The 20,567-nt window shown below is 37.3% G+C and overlaps 1 protein-coding gene across 1 annotated transcript in view; it reads right to left on the reverse strand.

The window, feature by feature from the left end:
• Positions 1 to 2,447: 2,447 nt before the first annotated feature.
• Positions 2,448 to 20,567, reverse strand: part of FAM83B (family with sequence similarity 83 member B) — a 55,822-nt gene continuing 37,702 nt past the window's right edge. Inside the window, exons 4-5 of the mRNA XM_082758059.1 lie at positions 13,264 to 13,388; positions 2,448 to 11,182 (exon numbers count right to left, since the gene is read on the reverse strand). Coding sequence (XP_082614185.1) covers positions 8,827 to 11,182; positions 13,264 to 13,388 — 2,481 coding nt within the window. The 3' untranslated portion in view covers positions 2,448 to 8,826. The remainder of the gene's footprint in view (positions 11,183 to 13,263; positions 13,389 to 20,567) is intronic.

The following is a 20,567-nucleotide window of genomic DNA, read 5'->3' on the forward strand; positions in this document are numbered from 1 at the left end:
TGAGCTTCTTGACTGAAACAAGAATTTCTCCAGCAAATTGCCCCCACCGCTAAAGACTTGCAGTGCAGGGACCATCCAGAGGTGGTTTTCAGTGACATAACTAGAAAAGCACAGTTTATTTTCTTAATTATCAAGTAACCAGTGACAGATGTTCTTTATGTGAGGGGTGAGAATAAAATTTGCTGACAAAAAGGCTTCTGATCTCTCCAGTTTTTTCCTCCAGTTCCTTGTGTATTCCCCTAAATCCTTGCTCTGCTCAGAAGAGGAGGAAGAGAGGATATGAATCTTGAGGTATGCATGCCACTTATTAGTGTACTAAGCTTTAATGCAGCAACCACCTGCTTGTATTGATTGCTGTAGTGCTTTTAATTATGGGAAAACATCATGTAGAGTTTCTGGGAGCACCAGCCCCTGGCTGCCTCATTGACTCTTCATTCATAGACTGAGTCTTCATCAGTGCTTGGATGTAGGTGTTCATGGACCTCAGTAATGCTGTACCAAACTGTAAGAGCTGACAGTCTGTCCCACCTTGGAAAGCACAGAGATATTTTTATTCTGAAGAGCAAGTCAAAAAGAACAATTGTGAAGGCTGTGTCTGATGGGCTTGAAACTGGCCATTACACACAGAGAGTGATGTTTAATCTTTTTAACTACTGAAGTGCTGATTACCTACTGACTTTTATAGCAATATAATGCTTCAAGTGCCACTAGCCACCATTTCTGGACAAAAAAAGAGCTGGGTGTCTCAAATACAGTACAGAAGCCAGTCATTTTTGAGATATATGGGGAAAAGCTGTCATATACAAGGATGTGCAATATAAAAAGTAACAGCTTTAGAGGCACTTAATAGAAGCGTTTCAGTTAGTAAGTGCTTGTCTTTCTGCTAACCAAGAGCCAGTTTAGTGGCTTTTCAAGCCATGAGTGTTACTGGCAAAGCCAAAGCATTGGCATTGGATGGAGGTAGAACGAGGTGACCATGTGTCTGAACTGATGGCTGCTCCTGCTTGTAGTTTCAGGGGTGCTTCTGGTCCTTAGGCTCCCTATCCACCAAGCGGGGATGGCAGCTCTAACTCAGCTATGACCATTTCTTGGAGATTCAAGTAATTCTGCAATAAACCTCAACCTAGTTCATCTGTTTTTCAACATTTTCTGAAATACCGGCATATTTTAACTTGCATATTGAATGGCATACACATACTTTCCTCTCAGAAACTCTCAGATCCTGTGGTCTTCAGTCTTCATTTGGCTATAGGCATAGATTCCTATTTGATCCACTTGATATATCGAGAAAATTAAAGGTTTCATTTTTTCAATATTTAACTAGTGGTGCTGGAATGCTGCAGACAGAGTTGCTGGCAGGGTGAGGTTGGTTTGGATGTAAGTAAGGGAAACAGGAAGAATAGAAGAGGTGGGAATTACAATGAGTTCTTGTAGGTAGGAGCTGAGAAAAGGCTTGAGCACAATTAAATGAGATGAATTTTACTTTTATTTCTACATAAGTAGAAGTTCCTGTCTAAGTTGGAGCCTCAGTATTATGCATACAGGTATGTGTATGTATGCCTGTATATGCATCACCACAACTCTAAGCATTGATGTTTTCATAAGTGGTCACTGAGTAACCACCTCAGTGTTTTGTAACCTTTGTATTTTTTTCACTTCCTCTCCTCCTCTTCATTTCCTTCCTCCATTAAGTACAAACTGTAAGCTGTTCAGAAAGTTAGTTTCCTACTTGTTTTCCAAAGGAACCAAAGAGATATTCATGACTGAAAATCAATTTCTCATTAGCCATTCAGTCGTAGTGTGCACTCATGCATGGAGAAGTTGCTAGAAGCTAATTCTGGCAAGCAATGTTATAGAAGTGTTTTTTTTTTCAATGGTACTAGTAAGGCAAGGGGTAGGGAAAACAGACTTCTGAAGGATGATTCATGTAAATAGGAAACAGGAAATTAAGATGGAGATGGAAGCAGGAAACAGAAAAGACTACTCAACCTGACATCATGAGTAGGACAGGATTACCAGGAAGCAAAAAAAAAAAAACAACCACAAATATCAGAGCAAGGAAGTGATACAAGGCAAGCAAACATGGGATAAAAAATATATTAAACCTTACTCTATTTAATTCTTGCTTTAGCTTATTGCTTATATTTTATTTCACAAATTTGACATTAAAGTGATGTCAGCTTTGGTCCTTTCTCCGTTTGGGTGGACTGTGGGTCCTGTACAAGGTACAGCAGCTCAGCAAACACAGATGCTGCCACATGCAGCCTTGAGACCTCTGTTTACAATTTGCTCAACATATCTGATGCCACTTTTTTAAAAAAAGACGTTCTAAATTTTGAAATGAAAAATGGTAATAACAATATGAGAGTGAAAACAAGAACACACTTATGAGCTGAGCTTTAAAAGAAACATTTTATTTGGTAAAAAATAAAAGTAATAAATTATTTCAAGACACTTTTTGGTTTGTATCTGTACATACACAGTATATCCATTACATAGTTGCTATGTAATCCAGGAATTCCATCTGAGAAAAAGGATTTACGTATCAAGTAACAATTTTAGATGAAAACCAAGAGTCGGTTGCTGCCAGTATTGGAACCAACATATCAGTATTAAAATCAACTTGACAGAATTCCTTTTTTTCTCCTCAGAAATTACTCAGTAATACCTGTTATGGGTATTGTGTGCTTGCAGCACCCCTCATGACTGTTTTGCATCTTCTAGATCAGTGTTCCTCAGCTTTTTTTTATTCAATGACCATCTAATTATTATTACTACTTGAATCCCTATTTCAGTTCCACAGCATTGAAATACCAGCTCTGTCTGAACTGATAAAAATTATATTATGAATGTTCTCTTGCATGAATCTTTTGATTCTACTTGCTTCCTTTGTTTTATGTGGAAATATAGGATTTTTTTTTAAATTTTTTTTTGGTCTGGTCATATTTTTTCAGAAATCTGAACTCACTTCCAAGTCACTTTTTGAAATCTTATGGATCACCAGGAATCCACAGACTCTGCACTAAGGAAAATTAGAACCTGAAACCAAGAGCAATGATACTCTCACACCAGCATAGGTGAGACTTGGAAGAAACATGACCAATATGATGTCAAAATGCAGCCATAATGTCATCATGGGTCAAAATTAGACATGGCACAAAGAAAACAATGAAACTATATAGTCAACTGTTTCTCAAAATATATCAGCTAGGACTACACTGAGATTTTTACACCAAAATCTAACAAAACAAAAATGTATGGCTGGTGTTATTTTTTATCCCAGGAGGGTTTAAACCATCCTTCTTGTTTAAAGTTAAGTGGGTGTTTAATGCTTCATTGGATTTTCTGGGATTTAGGAAACTATAGACAACCAGTCTGCATTTTGAGCATGCTGATTGCTAAATGAGGCAAGAACAGACAATGTACAACAGACATGTAAGAGGCCTGTGTTTGAATGCTAACAAATAAGTTGCATTCATTTCTGAAACAAAACAAAATATTGCTACTGGTTGTTAGTCTTTAGGATAATGATTCTTGGACTGTCATAAATTGTCTGTTTCAAAGAGACAATAAATGTTTTTTTTTTCCTTTTTTCTTTTTTTTTTTTTTTTTCATTCCCCTCTCCCCCCAGCTATATTTACATTTATTTGTTTATTTGAATCCAGCAGCTTCTTCTTGAGGGATATCCAGTCTTTTTTATTAAACTAGATTCACTTCCAGAAAAATGCAAATACATTCTCAAGATATACAAATAATTGATTTGCTAATCTAGCACCCTAAATCCTCCTGGATTTTCAGAAACAGGACTTGCCTGCTTTTTAAAGCATTGCAATATATGGAAATTGCTTTTAAATACTGACCTGGAGGGGACTGCTCTAAATAAGAGGGTGATGAAGCAAAACTTAACAAATCAGTGTCACTTCAGTAGAAATCCAAACTACTAGCTTTGCCTAAGAGTAAAGCAGCTCAGTTCTGAGCTGTCCAAAAGCAAATGGTTTCAATTGTTTCTCAAAGCTGTTGTCAATATGCAATATTTCTTTGGCATCATGTCCGAATGTGAAAAAAGGAGACCTAACTGAAACTTAGTAAAGAGTTGAAAATGAAAAATTTCAGACTCTACAGAAAGGTACTAAGATATCTGTAAGCACCTGCATAAAAGAAAGAATGAAATGGCAAAATGGCATTTGAGCAGTGAAGACTCCTCTCTTGTCACTGGGGTGCTAATGGAATACGTACTCATGCAAGTGAAGACATAATCGGAGGAACATCTCTTAATTACGAACAAAATACTTCAGATTTATGTTGGTCTAACTCTAATTTAAATCAAAATAAACTCAAAAAAAAAAAAAAGTCACTAGAAATATTGTGCTGCACAGTACAATATTGATCTGGGGAATAAGTTCTTACTGATCTCTGTGTGCTACATGGTTGTACAACTACTTGTCAATTGTACAGCTTATGCCAAATGAAAAAAAAAAAAAAAAAAAAAAAGATATATTTATCATACACCTTAGTGGAGCCATTTTACATTTTATTTTTACAATATCTGTCCACAGATTTTGGTTTTATTTTCCTAACGACTTTTTTATAAACCACAACATTTCCTTACACATTTCAGAAAGTTGAAAAAAATGATTTATTTTTTTCTGTGAATGGTATTGCTCCTGCGCCTATCAATGCACAAACATCTATTGCCTGATAAGCTTTTGTTCTCTCAAGGTTTGTGACAAATAATACTACCCTCATGTGTTAGACAGCTGGAAATTTAATTTGTCTTATTTTTTAACCTTTCTTTACAAGCAGTTCATATTTCTTAGCATGAATAAAGAGTGCTGCATAAGCTCATTAATAAAATAACTATCATTTTGCAATCCAAGAGGCAGTAAAAACTGTTTATTACAAGGTTGAAGAAATGAAGCAATTAATTCACTGGATACTATGAGCACATATCGGGGTGGTTTATTTATGACATTAATTGTATGTGCACCGTATGCGGGGTCTGTATCTCCTGGCTGCATTGCCCAATGCTGCGTGCTCCTGAGAGCCACATTCAGAACTGCATAGCTCTGATCACCTGAATCTATTAGGGTGCTAATGGAGTTTTATTTAATGTGGAAATGACACAACATTTCACAACTCCCAAGCCATTTGTCCAAATGACTGTCATGCACGGTAATAACTATTACTTCATAGCCTTACAAAACTGGGAGTGCATTGGGTGTGTGCGGGGTGTAACAAACTTGCAACGTGCAGAACACATTTAGGACACATTGAACAAAGTGCATCTCCTTGGCAAAAGCAGAAACATCACAACAAGCTTTGGGAAAAGGAAGATCAAAAATATATCCTCTGTTCCAAACACACACATATCCCTTTTCTTTGCAGATGCAAAGAGCATGTACATTTTTTTCCACACTTTTCCTTTCTATTTTTGAAACAGCTGGGTTCCCACACAACCAGGAGGCAAATCAGACACGAATGGGCGAGCACCGTTTTCCCACCTGTAATGCACAATTCTGGAGGGAACAAAGTAACAGCCGATCCTTGCACCAGCCGCCCTTGGAGCTCCCCAGTGCGCTCCCCCATCTCTAAAGCAGTAGCTGCTGGCAGGGCATTGGGCTGCTGTTCCCATGGTGTCCAAGCCACATCCTCCCCAAGCAGCCTTCAGCCTTGTAACACTTCTAAAATAGTGGTGTCAGTGCATTAAGTGTCTGATCCAACTGCCACTGAGGTCAGTGGCAGTCTTTTTCATTCAGATCATATGATCTTTGATCAGAACTTAATGCAGACACATTCTCATGCAGGTTCTCTGAGGGGATATCTGAAAATGAAAAAGCAAATTCTACTACATTTAATTTATTGCATTATTAAGTGTATGAGCAGGATCTTCACTGAAGGCTCTTAATCTTCTGTGCATAAATACAAAATATAGCTATCTATCTAAATAAGTGACTTGGTAAATTAAAATATCTGTCTTCTCAGGACTCTATAATTAGCAACCCACTCTGGAAAATAGAGTAAAAAATTTCCCAAGTGTATCAGATACATTTCCCCAATTTTACTACAAAATGCAAAGAACTATAACTTCAAAAGTTGCCAGAAGGCCGTTGTCCTCCCTCCCTCATTTTCTTCCCAAATCTAGTGTTGCCTACAAGTGTATGTCAGAGCTCATAAGAGTAAAAGGAAAAATTAAATATCCTCCCCAAACCTACCTCCACCGTTTTTAGCACCTCCTGCATCTCATTTAAGTTCATTTGCTGTACAGTTAATTCAGGCACCATCCTGAAAAACTGTCTGCCCTGCTAAAAGGTGTTAGGACTTGCTGTGCACTGCTGCATTGCTGTTTGCTGGGTAGCTGTGGAATTATGTTGTGCCTGTACTGATAATATGCCTGGAATACTAAGGAGACATCATTTGCCTTGGGATCAGAGTCTGAAATTGCTTCCTCTGGCAGGACAGAATATTTCAGTGTGAATGGCCATTTAGGAAAAATACCTGCTATGGCATTTTAGCATGGAGTGAACGAAGTGACCAACGTTCATTAAGAAGTTCATAAAATGTTTTCCATGATCAGGGGTAAAGAGGAGAGTGAAACTTTCAGCATAGGATTGAGACACCAGATCTAATCACCCTTAAAAATAAATACTATCCCCATGGTGAAATAATTGCTATAATGCATCAACCTAATAAGGCTGCCTGAGAAACAGTTTGAATGAAAAGCTTGCACTGCTTCACTGAAATCACTGCCAACAGCCGCGGTGAGTTCATGAGAGCCAGCAAGGATTTTCAGTGATGAGCATGAACTTGATTGAGCTGGTGAATGAAATGCCTTTCCGGTGTCTCTTTTTAAAGAACAGAGCCAAGACCTTCACAGTGGGACTCCACCATAGAACGCTGCATGACATTTCAGATCTAAGAGTGAAGTGGTCTCCTAAAAGACGCCTCAGAAACATGAAGACCCTGTATAAGATATATATGCTTTCAGCACCCAGATTTCTGAATTTCTATTGTTGAAAATTTACAATACTACCTAAATCCCAAAAGTGGTGAGCTGTCTGGTGCCTGCTGCAGGTATAAACTACCATCACTTTTTTTTTTTAAAAAAAAAAAAAAAAAAAAGTATTTTTCAAGATCTTACTTGTGGAGCTTATTTTTAGTAGTTGTTCTCAAAGCAAGCCTAAAACATATCCTGAGATGGGCAGCAGTGCTACCAAGGAAAGGATGTGAATATGCTTTTCTAATGTGCTGAGTGTCCTCATCAGAGAAATGTCTACCTGTTTGTCTCCAGCCTTCTGAATATGTAATTATTTGATGTGTGGTGGAACAGCCTTACTGAGTTTAAGTGGAATAAGACTGTCCCAGAGCATCTCACAGCTAAATGGCTATGAGCATTAAGGGACTCTGCTAAGAGATAGAGTCCACATCAAGGAGGGCTGGGAGCCAGCTGAATGCTCTGGCTACAGGTTGCAAATGAGAAGTGGATGCCATGGTGCTGCCCAAACACATCACCTTCTCTGTGGTTTCTGTAAGCCCTAAATCTGGTGTAGGCGCTTAATATCAAGAAAATTCTTATGACTGAAAGACCTGGATGAACACAGATATGTCCCCTTAAATTGTAGTTAGGTGCCTAAGCACCTTCACTAAGTTTAAACAAGTGCTGCTATTGCTCTTCACTGATACTTTTTTGGCTTAGGAGAGGTAGTGATTTATGTGGTGATTTTCATCAACCTCATTTTTAGATGCCTAATTGCTCCTGGCCTTGTAACATTCATTCTGACGTAAGGCAACAGGGCATGGAAAATTTAAGCATTGCAGTACTGAGCTTACAATCTTCATCATATGCCTAGTCTAAAGCACTTACAACCTTATTACAAAAAAAAAAAACAAAAAAAAAAACGGTTATTAAAGCTAGAGTTGCACATAATCTGCCAACACCTAAAACATACTGTTACATGTGAAACTCAAAAACTTACCTGGGAAATGTAAGTCCACATTTTTTTTCTTTTTTTGGAAACACCAAACAGAAAAATCTAACAAAAAATATTTTTAGACTACGTTACAGAATACTGGCATGTTATACAAATGTAATTAATCCATTGAAATTTAAACCAGTTAAGTTCTTTTCAAGGCACTTTGTTTTATAAATATATATATATTTTGCTTTCATCCTACGTTCACATTACTTTAGCCATGTAAAAAAGTCTGAGAAAGATGGGATTAAGGTCACTTTAAGATTTGTATGCCAAATACTTCAGAATAATATCATATTACATGGAAAATTCAATAAAGTAATATCCATCTGCTGCCTAAACATTTCAATAAATGCTAAGGGGTAAATTATTACCAAGATGGAATCTAAAAGAGGGTTTCAAAATGAGTTTGAAGTTAAGTAACATGCAATGCATTAACATTTGTGTTTAACATTTGAAAAAGTATATAAACACTGAAAAGATGCAAGCCACTATTCCTAGTGCTATCTTATTTTTAAAGGGCAAATCTTAAGAAAAAGTATTATTTGAAGTTTAAAAACACTCTCCATCTTTTTTTACCAGCACATACTTTCTTCAAAAGGAAAATGTATAAAAGTAATCTTACAATATAAACACTATAAACAACTTTCTTGAGATATCTTCTGGACACAGAATTTCTGTAGACTTAAGCATAATAATTCTAGAATAATTATGTAAAAGTATGTACATTCATTCAAATGTCCTAAACCCTGAAGAAACCCAAGTAAGCTCTACAAAAGTTGCTTGTCAGTCTTATCCGGTTAAGAACGTACAGCTTTGCTACTCTTGCTGTATTTCAACATAATCAACAGCAGTTTTATTTGTTTTTGTGTAGGAAGTTCCCAAACTTTTGCATAAATCCCCTCAGTTTATTTTCATTAGGCTGCAGTGGATGATAAGCAGTTGAGTTGTAGCTGACCAGGTGATTACTCCTGCCATAGTTATTTCCTAAGGTCTTGCTTTTGATATCTGGAAGATGTGAACTATTTGGTAAATTTCCTACAAGTTGACTAGGATTTTCCATCTTACAGAATGGCTCAAAGCGACTATAAACACGCCTTTCACTCAAACGAGATCTTAGCTCCTCTTGATGTTTTGAGCTTGCCAGTTGTGGTGGTGTCATTGAACTTGCTCTTTGTAGAGCACAAACAGCAGGACTTTCAGGGGTAGTATTTGTGGTAGTTTCCTTTACATCTTGATATTGAATCTGTTCTGTATTAAATCTTGGGGTAGATGCATCTCCTGCAGTTTCTATGAACTTACTTTCAAGGGGGCACAAGACAGGACACTTTTTATTGCTTTCATCAGATGGAGGTTTTTGAGGCTTTGGTGATTTAGGAGACTTTGGAGACTTTGATGGGCTTGCAGCAACATCTTCTTTACTTCTGTTCAAGCTACCTTGGGAATTTGATGTGTTTCTCTTTCTTCTTGGGGAAGAATCTGTCTTATTTTCAGAGATCTTTGGTTTTTGATTCTCTTCTTCAGAAACCAAAGTGTCAGAACTACTACACATTCTATAAAAGGCAGGACCTTTGTTTTTTGACAAGATTTCCTTCTTGTCTGGTGTGAGATTAAGAAGTGACCGCAGTTTCTGAGATCCTTTCTTTAGAAAACTTGGGGAGTTCTTACTTTCTTTCTTTGATGTGCAATCCCTACTAGACTCCTCTTTGCTCGCTTCAGCAAGAACAGCCATAGAGATTGCCTTGGTAGCAGTTGGGCTCTTCAGCTCTCCTTTGAGGTTCTTTTCCTCCTGTGGCAAATGGTTGGTCACACTATGCAAACTTTTAGAGCTCTTCAGAGTGTCTTCTGGAAGTTTTGGACTAACTGGCTGCTTAAGCCTATGCCTGTTCAATGTGCTGTAAACATAACTGGATGCATGCTTGTCTGCACCAGGGTCTAATATGGACTTTGAATTAAACATGGGAAAGCTTCTCCTTTTAAGTATATTTTCATTTTGAACGTTCTTCAGATTTTCTGCATGTTTGTCGGCACAGAGGGTTGCGTATAAGTAGATAGGTGGGTCCCCTGCTGCATGTGAATTTACCATAGGTTTTCTGTTGTCTGCAGTATGAATTCTGTGGTTTTTTGGTGCCTCTGATTTAAGTTGGACATTTGTGCTAAGCTCTTCTAAAGTATTGTCTGTTCCATTTTCCACACTTGGTGCATGATTTGATGTCCCTTTAGGTGTTGCACTTCCCTCTGACCCAATTATAGTTGAATTTGAAGAACTTGCACAGCTGCTTACCTCCTGCTGTTCGGGTAAAGTTGGCTGAAACACCAATGACGATCGTAAGCGAGAATGAGAGTACAGGGCATGAGCTTTAATATTTTCAGCTGTGTCATAGCTATCATATCTGTCACCCAAGGCTGACCCATTAGACTCCACTGGATAGTCAGATTGGTCATTTAAGTATGACTTAATTCGCCAGTTACGTAGGAATGATTTCGTTGTGTGTTCTAGGGTCGGCATCCTTTGCTGTAGATGGCGGATTTGATGATCTGTCCCATTAAAAGACCTCCTCACAATTGAATTTCTTTCTGCAAGATTTACCTTTGGTCGTGAAAACTGATCAGCGAAACTTTGTTGGGGTGGATTGCAGTTATTTGCATATCCTCCTCGTAACGAAGACACAATACTAAGGCTATCAGATGGCATTTTCCAAGTATTCAGTGGATTATTGGCTCTATTAATAGCCCTGTTGAGCAATAGGTAAGGTGTCCTTTCTGGCTTCTCCCCAGCATAACTATGCCTCTTCCAATGCTCATTTTTTTCACTAGGTTGATACTGCTGGATTGGATTTTGCATATTAAAACCTGGATGAAATGGTTGCTTATTATAGGCTTGATTTCTCAATCCAAATTTATCTATTTCATTCACTGCATATCTTCCTCGAGTTTTCAAATACACAGGATCTAAATTGTGAAGCTTGTCTTGCCTGCCAAAAAGGTTTCTTTGGCTAGAAACTGAAGCTAAGGAAGACACTGAGTGTTGGTACGTGTCATTATCCCAGAGTGTCCTGCGACTGTTAACCCGCACTAATTCTGGGGCAAATGAACTAGGAACAGAAGAACGAGCATACAGTGTCCTGAATTCTTCATCAAAGGATTCAACCAGCTGTCCTGTGATAACTTGAACCATACTGAGGTTGGTTTTTTCAAAAGACCACATAAAGCTGTAAGAAGAACAAATGACCATTAGAAACAGTTCTTTTGAACTAATGTATTTCACTGGACCTTCTTGATGGGAAAAAAAAAAAAAAAAAAAAGAAGTTTTCACACACACTTGGATTTGGCACAAATACTTTCTTAATTAATAAATTATGGCATGATTCATGTCATTTGGATTTGAAAGGTCTAATCTAGTACAATTTGAACTCAGTGGCAGACTTCCTCTGCTTTCAGGGGGAGCAAGACTGGGTCTATAACTACTTAATTGCTCTTATAAACAGGGGATATTGGAAAAAGGTATTCACAAGTGCACAACATCAAATACCTAATGGTGCAAAATTACCTCTACAAAGACTAATCCAGAATTAACTAGACCCACTCCTAAATCAGAGACAATGCGTGGTTAAGTTGTGAAAAAAGTATGTATGAAACAATACACAGAACTGTTTCCACAGGTATGAATAAGCTTCAATCTAAACACATTCTCAAAAAGATGCACCTCAAAACTGTTAAACAGTTTACGTTTTCTACCATGCACACCAGCTTGGATATTAATTTTTCTATTAACTGCAGTGTACTGTATCCTGATAAAGGAAGTTTTCCTCTTTTCTACCATACTTATAAAGGCTGAACACATGCTCAAAGATAAGTAGCTATAACTACTTTATAGCTACAAAATGAGATAAAATACATTAAGAAGTACATTCAGAATGTTTCAAAAATCCTGATATCATGGTGTTGAAACCATGTAATTTGTAGATTACACCAAACAAAAAAATCTGTCCTATGACCCTTATTTCATGTGAAGAAAAGTAAGTGAAAAAATGAAATGAAATCAATGAACTTGAACTTTGCATTTGTCTTCTGTATGTGATGAAGGTTTGTTGTAGTCACATAAATAATTTGCTGATTTCATTGTATTTGTTTTGCCTTTTTTTTTTTTTTTAGGAAATAATACTGTGCTGAAATTAAATTAAAACATAACACATTTTTTTTCCTGTTTCTTTCTTTTTCCTGTTATAACTCACTAGATTCTTTTTCAAAGCAAGTTTAATTTCTACAGAAGTTCATGATTCCAGCTTCTGTGCTAGATCTTAAAGCAGTGTTATTTTTCAAAATGAAATGAGAAAAACTATCACATTCTCACAGACTCTAACACTGTGTGTAGATGTCAAAGCAGGCAGACTCTCTGGACTCTCTTACACTGACTCATTTATGAACTTGTCACTTACCTCACTACCATTTATACCCATCAATCTGAATTTGGGGCTGCTCAGTTCTCAGAGGAGATAAAGAGACAGATTTTCAAAAGCTTAAAGTAGTTGAAATCTACAATAATCAGCAGCTGTGGATCTGGCACCCAAGCATTAGGCTGGCAGAAATTAATTCAGTAGACCAAGAGAGAGAAGCATACCATGAAAAGAACACATATATTTAATAATGTGTGAGATAAAACTGCCCCTGCTTTAACCTATTTTTTCCAGCTCTGCAAAGATGCAAGTTCTTCTGACCTATGCTTTGTGCAAATACACTGGAAATAAAATGGAAAATAAATAAAATAAAATAAAATAAAATAAAATAAAATAAAATAAAATAAAATAAAATAAAATAAAATAAAGCTTAACCAAATATAGACTATTTTTGACAATTCTGAATTTGACCATGCAGAATGCTATAAAGCTAGTCTACAGTTTTAGCTTTAGAAGATTACTACAAGGATAAACCATCCAAGAGAGCTTATGAAATACTTTGGTAGCCTTTTTTGGAGTTACTTTTAAACAAGAATAGTTCTATATTAAACAAATTGGTATTTTTATCTCTTTTCTCCAAAACTTTGCCTAAATCAAAAGCTATATACTTTATTTCTTACTTATGAAAAATTACGAGGGGACCTCAAAATTTGGCAACATGTTATGTTATCTATCATTAAGTATCTATGACAACTTGATAGATTACTGGAAAGATAAATCAAATTTGCCCATGGAGTTTCCTGGAATAATTTTCAGAAATAGAAAAAATATATTTTGCAATAGGCAAAATTCTGAGATCACATGTTTTCTATGGGCACCTCAGTGACTGATCTTACCTGTAAGAACCGTATATGACTTTCTTACAGTCAACCAGAAGAAATTTTTGTTCCATTTTTCCATGGAATTTTGCTCCTGTTTTAGAATAGTAATCTTGTCCTTTTACTGTCCGCACCCTCATGTTCTGAAAAAGATAATTGAAATACTTTAATTGGTACACTATATTCTACATTTAGCATCCAGGGCTTTAAATGTCAGAGGTACAGTAGGAATTACATTATTGCATACCAGTAAATTCTGCAGGACAATAAATTCTAATCAAACCTGTCCCCTGGGGACCCAATATGGCAAGTTATTGCTTTGTCTTCAAGAATGATGAAATTTCCTAGGCCTTGGAAAAATGAATTTCCCCTTTTCCATACCCATCACTCTCAGAAATGAGGCTCTGGCACAAGAGGACTTTGACAAGAGAAAGAGATTTAATAGTGAAAAAAATCTTTTTAGCATCTTATATACTATATATGATTTCCGAGCAACTCAGCGAGTCAGAAATAACATCTAAAGCACCAGTATCACTTCTTTTAATTGAATAAGAGTAGTGTATCTACAAACATAGATATTTCACTCTGAGATGGTCTATCAAAAGATATCACCTGGCCCCAGAATGCCTTGCAGTTCCATCACCACAAAGATTTCTCAATTGGCTTTCCAGCATGGGATCAATTACATTTCTAAATCTGGAGATGCTATCACAGCATGTATAGCTAGTACAAACCCTACAAAGCAGTTAGGCTTGAATTCCAAACTCTATCCATAAGCTTTCTGTTTTACTCATGCAAACTCAGTAAATTCTACTGAGGAAATTTGCCATGATGGAACCCAAAAATGTGGTTAGTTTTTCTCCCAAACTGTTAATGAAGTTGCCTCAGCTGAGCCAGTATCTTTTCTGCACATGCAGTTCTGAATGACTTAAGTTATCTTTTTTTGCTTTAGTGTCCCTTGTTTTTTTTTTAAGCTCTTAGCAAAAGAACAATTCAAAACAAGTGTAAACAAACCTTTTGTACTGTACTAATAATAAATTTCAAAAATTTCTTATATGAATACAGAAAAAAAATATAATAGCATTCATCATAAATTGTTACAGAAAGGTGTTTATTTATAACAAAAAGAAAATTTATGTTCAACGCAAACCAACCTACACCATCTACCTCCTGTAACTGTTGGATACAAAATGCTTCACAAGACATAAAAAGAGCTTGGAATACATCTGTGAATGACCACAACATTTACTGTGGTTTCTAGCCTTGAAATATGTGTTCTAGTGATGTTAATTTGTGGTAATTTACAAGTATTCCAGTTGGAGTGAAGTGTGTAATTTAGCATTGGCAGTAAGAAAACAGAATCTATATGATTGTTGCCTAAACTGTATATACAGAAATAGTGGAATATAAGACTTCTGAATACAGAAATAACTCGTTTCTTGTGACTATTCATTAACTGCCAAGGTTCATATCTGCCCCAAATTCTGCTGCTACAAGGAAAGGCTGAAAATCACAGCAAGTGTGCTCTGTAAAGTCCAGGTACAGGAAATGGATTAGATCTGTTTATGAAGTAGAATGGATCAGACTGTACAGCATAAACTCAGATTGCAGGAGTTATAACTGGTAGTCTCTACTACAGTCCACTGAACTCTCTCCAAACAGAAAATTCCAAAAATTAGGACAAAATCCGTATGAAATGATAAATATTTCCAAGTAACACATCCTTTCTAAAACCCTATATATTTTATTGTTTGTGGCTTATTTTTTTTTTTTTTTTATCTAAAGACATATAATTCAAAGAAGCAAAACTTGCACATAAGAACTGCTGAGTTGGCAAGGTATAGTTTGACTCAAGCTGTTCAAGTTCTTTAAATTTGTTAGATGAGTTTTAACATAGCATTTTTTTCAAGCTGTTTGAACAAAAAATACAACTCAGTGAAAATGTACAAAGACAGCATTTAAAAATAATAAAAATTGTGACCTAAATGTCTTAAAAGTGTGCAAGAAACATAAAGTTTATCTCTTAATTTGCTGCATCAAGTTGATTCAATACATAGGTGTTATCTAGTAGTCCTGTAAAGTTTAAAAGTACTTGGGTTCAGTGAAAATATAGATGAATACCTAGATTATTTTCAGAAACAGTTAAAAAAAGAATAACAATAACAACCCATTCTGCATTACTACATTGGAGGCTAATTTTTTGTCTCTTTAACTGCATCTCTAATTGCAATCACCTTTCACTGTCTTGCATTGTGTCCATGTATTGGGTTAACATTGCAAGATTTTGGTAGCAGGGGGCTGCAGGGGTGGCCTCTGTGAGAAGAGTCCAGCAACTGCCCCATGTTAGATAAGGGTCAGTTTCAGCTGGCTCCAAAGGGACCTGCTGCTGGCCAGAGCCAAGATAATAAGCAAAGTTGCTTGTGCCTCTGGGAGAGCAGATTTAAGAAAGGGAAAAACAAACAAACAAACAAACAAACAAACAAAAAACCTGCTGCACAACAGCAACTGGGAGAGTGAGGAGTGAGAAGCAGCCCTGCAGACGCCAAGGTCAGTGCAGATGGAGGGCAGGAGGTGCTCCAGGCACACAGCAGCAGTTCCCCTGAGGCCTGTGGAGAGGCCCCTGGTGGAGCAGGCTGTCCCCCTGCAGCCGATGGGTCCCACATGGAGCAGATCTCCACGCTGCAGCCCGTGGAGGAGCCCCCAGTGGAGCAGGTGGATCTTCCTGGAGGAAGCTTCTGCCCATGGAAAGCCCAGACAGGAGCAGGCCCCGGGCCAGAGCTGCAGCCCGTGGAGAGGAGCCCACGAAGGAGCAGGGGGTCTGGGGGGAGCTGCCACCCACATGTGGGGGACCTGTGCTGGAGCAGTTTGCTGCTCGGGGATGGACCCTGTGGTACAGAGCCATGTGGGAGCAGTTCCTGAAGAACTGCTGCCTGTGGGCAGCCCCTGCAGGATCAGTTTGGGAAGGACGGCATCCCGTGGGAGGGACCCCATGGGGAACAGGGGCAGAGAGTGACCATGAAGGAACAGCGGAGACGAAGTGTCAGGGATGGACCACAGCCACCATTGCCCTGTTCCCCTGTGGTGCTTGGGGGGAGGAGGTAGAAGAGGGTAGGTTGGGTGGGAAGTGAGGTGTTTTTAGTTTCCTTTATTTCTCGATGTTCTAGTCTCTTAGTGATAGGTAATAAATTATATCAACCTCATTATGCTGAGTCTGTTTTGCCCATGACAATAATTGTTGAGTGATCTCCCTGTCCTTATCTTAGCCCTTGAGCCCTTTCCATCATATTTTCTTCGCCTTTCCCTTTGAGGATGGGGAGTGAGAGAGCACTTGTGCTGGAGCTAAGCTGTCCAGCAGGGTAAAACCGGCACAGTCCTTCAGGTTCTCACTACTTTGATTTTTAACTTGGAATCTAAAAGAACAAATTCATTTTTCCTGCTTTTCCAGTACTGTTGAACTTTTAACAAGCCAATTCCAGTGCAGAAAACTATTCTTTCCCCACCAGCTACTTTGGCAGAAAGAAGTAGTTAAATAACAAGCTTGTTTTTTTCATAAGTTAAGTAGTGCGTAAATAGTAAATAACTTAAAAAGAAGAAAAAAATTGCCCTATTCTAAAGATTATCACAATAGTAAGTCCTTATTTACTAAAAATTAAGATTGTGAATTACTTATTAATTTTACATTTACTTCAATGATTAAGTATTTAGATCAATTATATCATTTAACTGCATTTGTATGTCTGCTTTATATTTACATTATAATATATTTATGTCATAATTTGATGGTCACTTGAAATTCAGTTTATACATTTTCAAATAACTATAACAGATAACGTTGACCTAATGACATGCCAGCTGAATCCATCAAATCTTACTGAGATAAGGCCTGGTGGGTATTGGACAGAATATCATTTAGGAGTCTGGAATGCTGTAGGCACAGGCAAAGCTAATGGTTTTCAATTTACTGTACTGTATAAAGAAACTTTTCCTTAGGTACTCATAAGTTAAAATATAACTTCAAGTAGGCTCTAAACCCTCAAAAAAAATACAATTCACATTAAATTGCTGTTTTTTTAAAACATCTTAGTTACTGTTTCCTCTGTTATCTTCAGTTTTCCTTCTCTTCTGCAGTATTATTCCTCCTGCAGCACTTCTGTCCTGCTTCCTTAATCCTGCCAAATCTTTCCCCGTCTCAGTATGTCATGCACTTAAAGATGGGAACATGGCATTATGAAGGCATGTGCCAGAGATCACGCTCACTGTTCTCATGTAACACTTCCTCTTCCTCCACAGCTCATCTGGCATTCTTCACTTACTTCAAACCTTCTAATTAGTTGCCAAGGATGCATCCTTTGAATAATCTCCCAAAATGCGTACTATTTTTGAGAACATAAAAGAACAATATGTTCCACTTAAGATTAGTACACACATAATCGCAAGCCCCATTTTGTATGAAATGCTGGGCTTCTCCTTCCTACTTGGTTGTATCCTTGGTTGTATCATGGCTACAGGACTGCCATGCTAACAGCACTAAAAAAAACTGTCACTAATCAATACAGAAATGATCAGTAATCAGCATCACGGTGTATAAAGCAATAATTAATTCACTTATGAATCTTGAGAGAAAATCTTGGGCAGCTGGAACAAAAAAATCCACACATTAAGAAGGAATTGAGAGGAAAGAATTCCTTGAGAGGAAGCTATCCTGAGAGGACACGCAACAGTTTGTGAGATCAACTGTAGCAAGTCAAATGGAAAGTATGTCTGGTCCTGTAAACTGTTTTTGAAAGTGACTGCTAGTGGATATGTATGGGGAGTAATTTAATTGAGGACTTGATATTTTAGCAGGTTTGTGAAGCCAAACATGGGATTTTCTCCCTCCTCCAAGAACTGATTGTAGGACTCAGGGACTGTTTGCATTCCTGATGTTTAAACATCCACTGTCTGAGCTGCAGATTGAGGATGGCCATCAGAGCTATCCAATTAAATGACAGCTAAACGATGAACAGGAAACAAGCTCTAACTTCTCTTTTTATGTGTGACTGTGCAGCTGACTATCTTCCCCGAGATAACCACATAACCACAATTTAAAATGTGGAAGTATAATTCAAGATTAAACATTTATTTTCATCATTAAAAAATCCCCAATGTGATAGATAAGAACAGTGAATACACTGGTCTCAAACATTTCATTTCAGCTCTTTTTATTTGTAAAGTCTGTTTTTATCAGCATTCAGTTACTCACCCTGTACTTGCTGTCAAGAAGTACATAAAGAAGAGAATGAATGTCCATCTAATACTTAGCCTAGCAACTTTAAAGAAAAATAAGTCGCATTTCTCATATTGTTCATTATTACTAGTATTATCTGTTATCCTAGGCCTCTGTTCTCACTACAAGATAGTAGTTGCTGTGCAAAGGCAAAGCAGCTTTCCAGCTACGTTCTGTCACTACTTCCAAGCAGGTTCAATGACTACTGTGCATTTAAGCATGTGTATTTGGGAGTAGACTTCACAAAAGGAAAGTAAAATCAATTCTTTACTGGTACTATTTTCTCATATTTCCCATTAACTATAAATACTGAGAAGACTATCAGGGGGTAAACAGTTCCTGCCAAATTGCTTTCAATATACCCTGTAGCAAGATGACTCTTCATAATTTCCAGAGAAGTAAAAATAAGTTTCTGCAGAGTACGGAGCCTCTACCACATGCCACAACTCATATCAAATAAAACACTAAGATGTGTTATCAGCCAGGGAACTTGGTTTTCTTCTTGGGTATTAAACAGCATTTTCTACATTGGTTCACTGTTTGTAATCAAAAATGAAGTTATAGCTTAAGCATTCTGGTGATACTGGGGATTGCCGTCTCAGTGCTGTGTTTTGCAGTGCAAATCTATCTCACTGTTTGCTGCAGCATCTGTCATCAGCAGAAAAAAAAATCTCTAGAAAAAAATTAGCAATTATTTTTTTGAAAAAGTACCTGAAAAAAGTCATAATCTGTACTGACTCTTCATCTTTCAATGAAAAGGAGTTACTCACCAAACAGCAAGTCTGACTGGTGACAAAGTTAATAAATAGAAGTTTAGATAGAGAAAAGAAAGAAAGAGAAATACATTAGCTAATAGGGGAAATGTAGGACAGTCAGTAAACAGATAAATTAAATTGAAAATGGGGAAAGAGAAATGGGAGAGTACAGGAAAGGAATTACGTATTTGAGTTGAGTTCCACTGATGATGTTAAGGTGAACTTTAAGTAAAAACCAACCCATGAGAAGAAATGTTGTAAAAGATACTGGAAAAGCTCCTAGTAAATTCAAGTTGTCATATTCTTCCGTATAGAATTCACATCATAGTCACATAATACATAGTCTATCAATACCTTCAGTATATACTCTTTCAAAAAAAGATGGAAACATGCCCTGGTATGGATTTGCACTACATATGAGACATTTAATGTACATTTATTTACAAATAAATCCTCTTTTTTCCATATAGAAGACCACTGAATTGTAAATCTGAATTCGAAAATACAGTCTCTCTCATTACAGCATTTAATTTTTTACTGATTCAAAGGAAGAGATAAAGAGCCAGTGAGTATACTGACTAAGTCATAAAGACTTGAGAGTAACTCCTCCTCTTGAGTGCACAGGATGAAGAATGTCTGCCATACTCAAGACTGAACCAAATCATGCCAGAGAATAACAAGGCCAGTGCTGCTGTTGCTACATTTTGAGGAAGAAGAAATATATCCTTACATCTGTCCTCTTCTTGCTTTCACTGAAGAGGAGAGGAGGGCCAAAAGCACAAAAAGGCAATGAAGCACCAAGGCAATGAAAAAAAAGAGACAGAAACCTTGCCAAAGTATTGACTGCTCTTTCACAGTCACCAGTGGCTTCCCTTCATCCTGAAGAAAGACACAGGATAATTACTGTGGGAGTAGGAAGCTTTTATTCTTAGAGGAACAGTCACTGGGAGTAGCACCTGGATGAGGAGCCTGAAGAGCTTTACCACAAGCTGAACAGGAAACCCTGCACACAACAGGATTACTGTTTAGATCTTTGGCATATATTTTTCATTTTCTGATAAACCTTGAAGCATTCCAAGCAAACCTTTCAGTGTAAAAATGTTTCTCCCATTGTTACAGAACAGAAACACATAAAGAATAACGTCACTAAAGAGGCCAAATCTGAACTCTCCAACCCATACCAAATCCATACCAAATCCACTGTAATGTATGTACGCAAGTTCTTTCAACCACAGTGTAAATGCCTGTAGGTCTATAAAACAACAGTAAAATGAAAACCTCCAAATCACTCCCAAAAGTTA

The sequence above is a fragment of the Aythya marila genome (assembly GCF_965140915.1).
Source record: "Aythya marila genome assembly, chromosome: 3".
Taxonomy (NCBI): Eukaryota; Metazoa; Chordata; class Aves; order Anseriformes; family Anatidae; genus Aythya; species Aythya marila.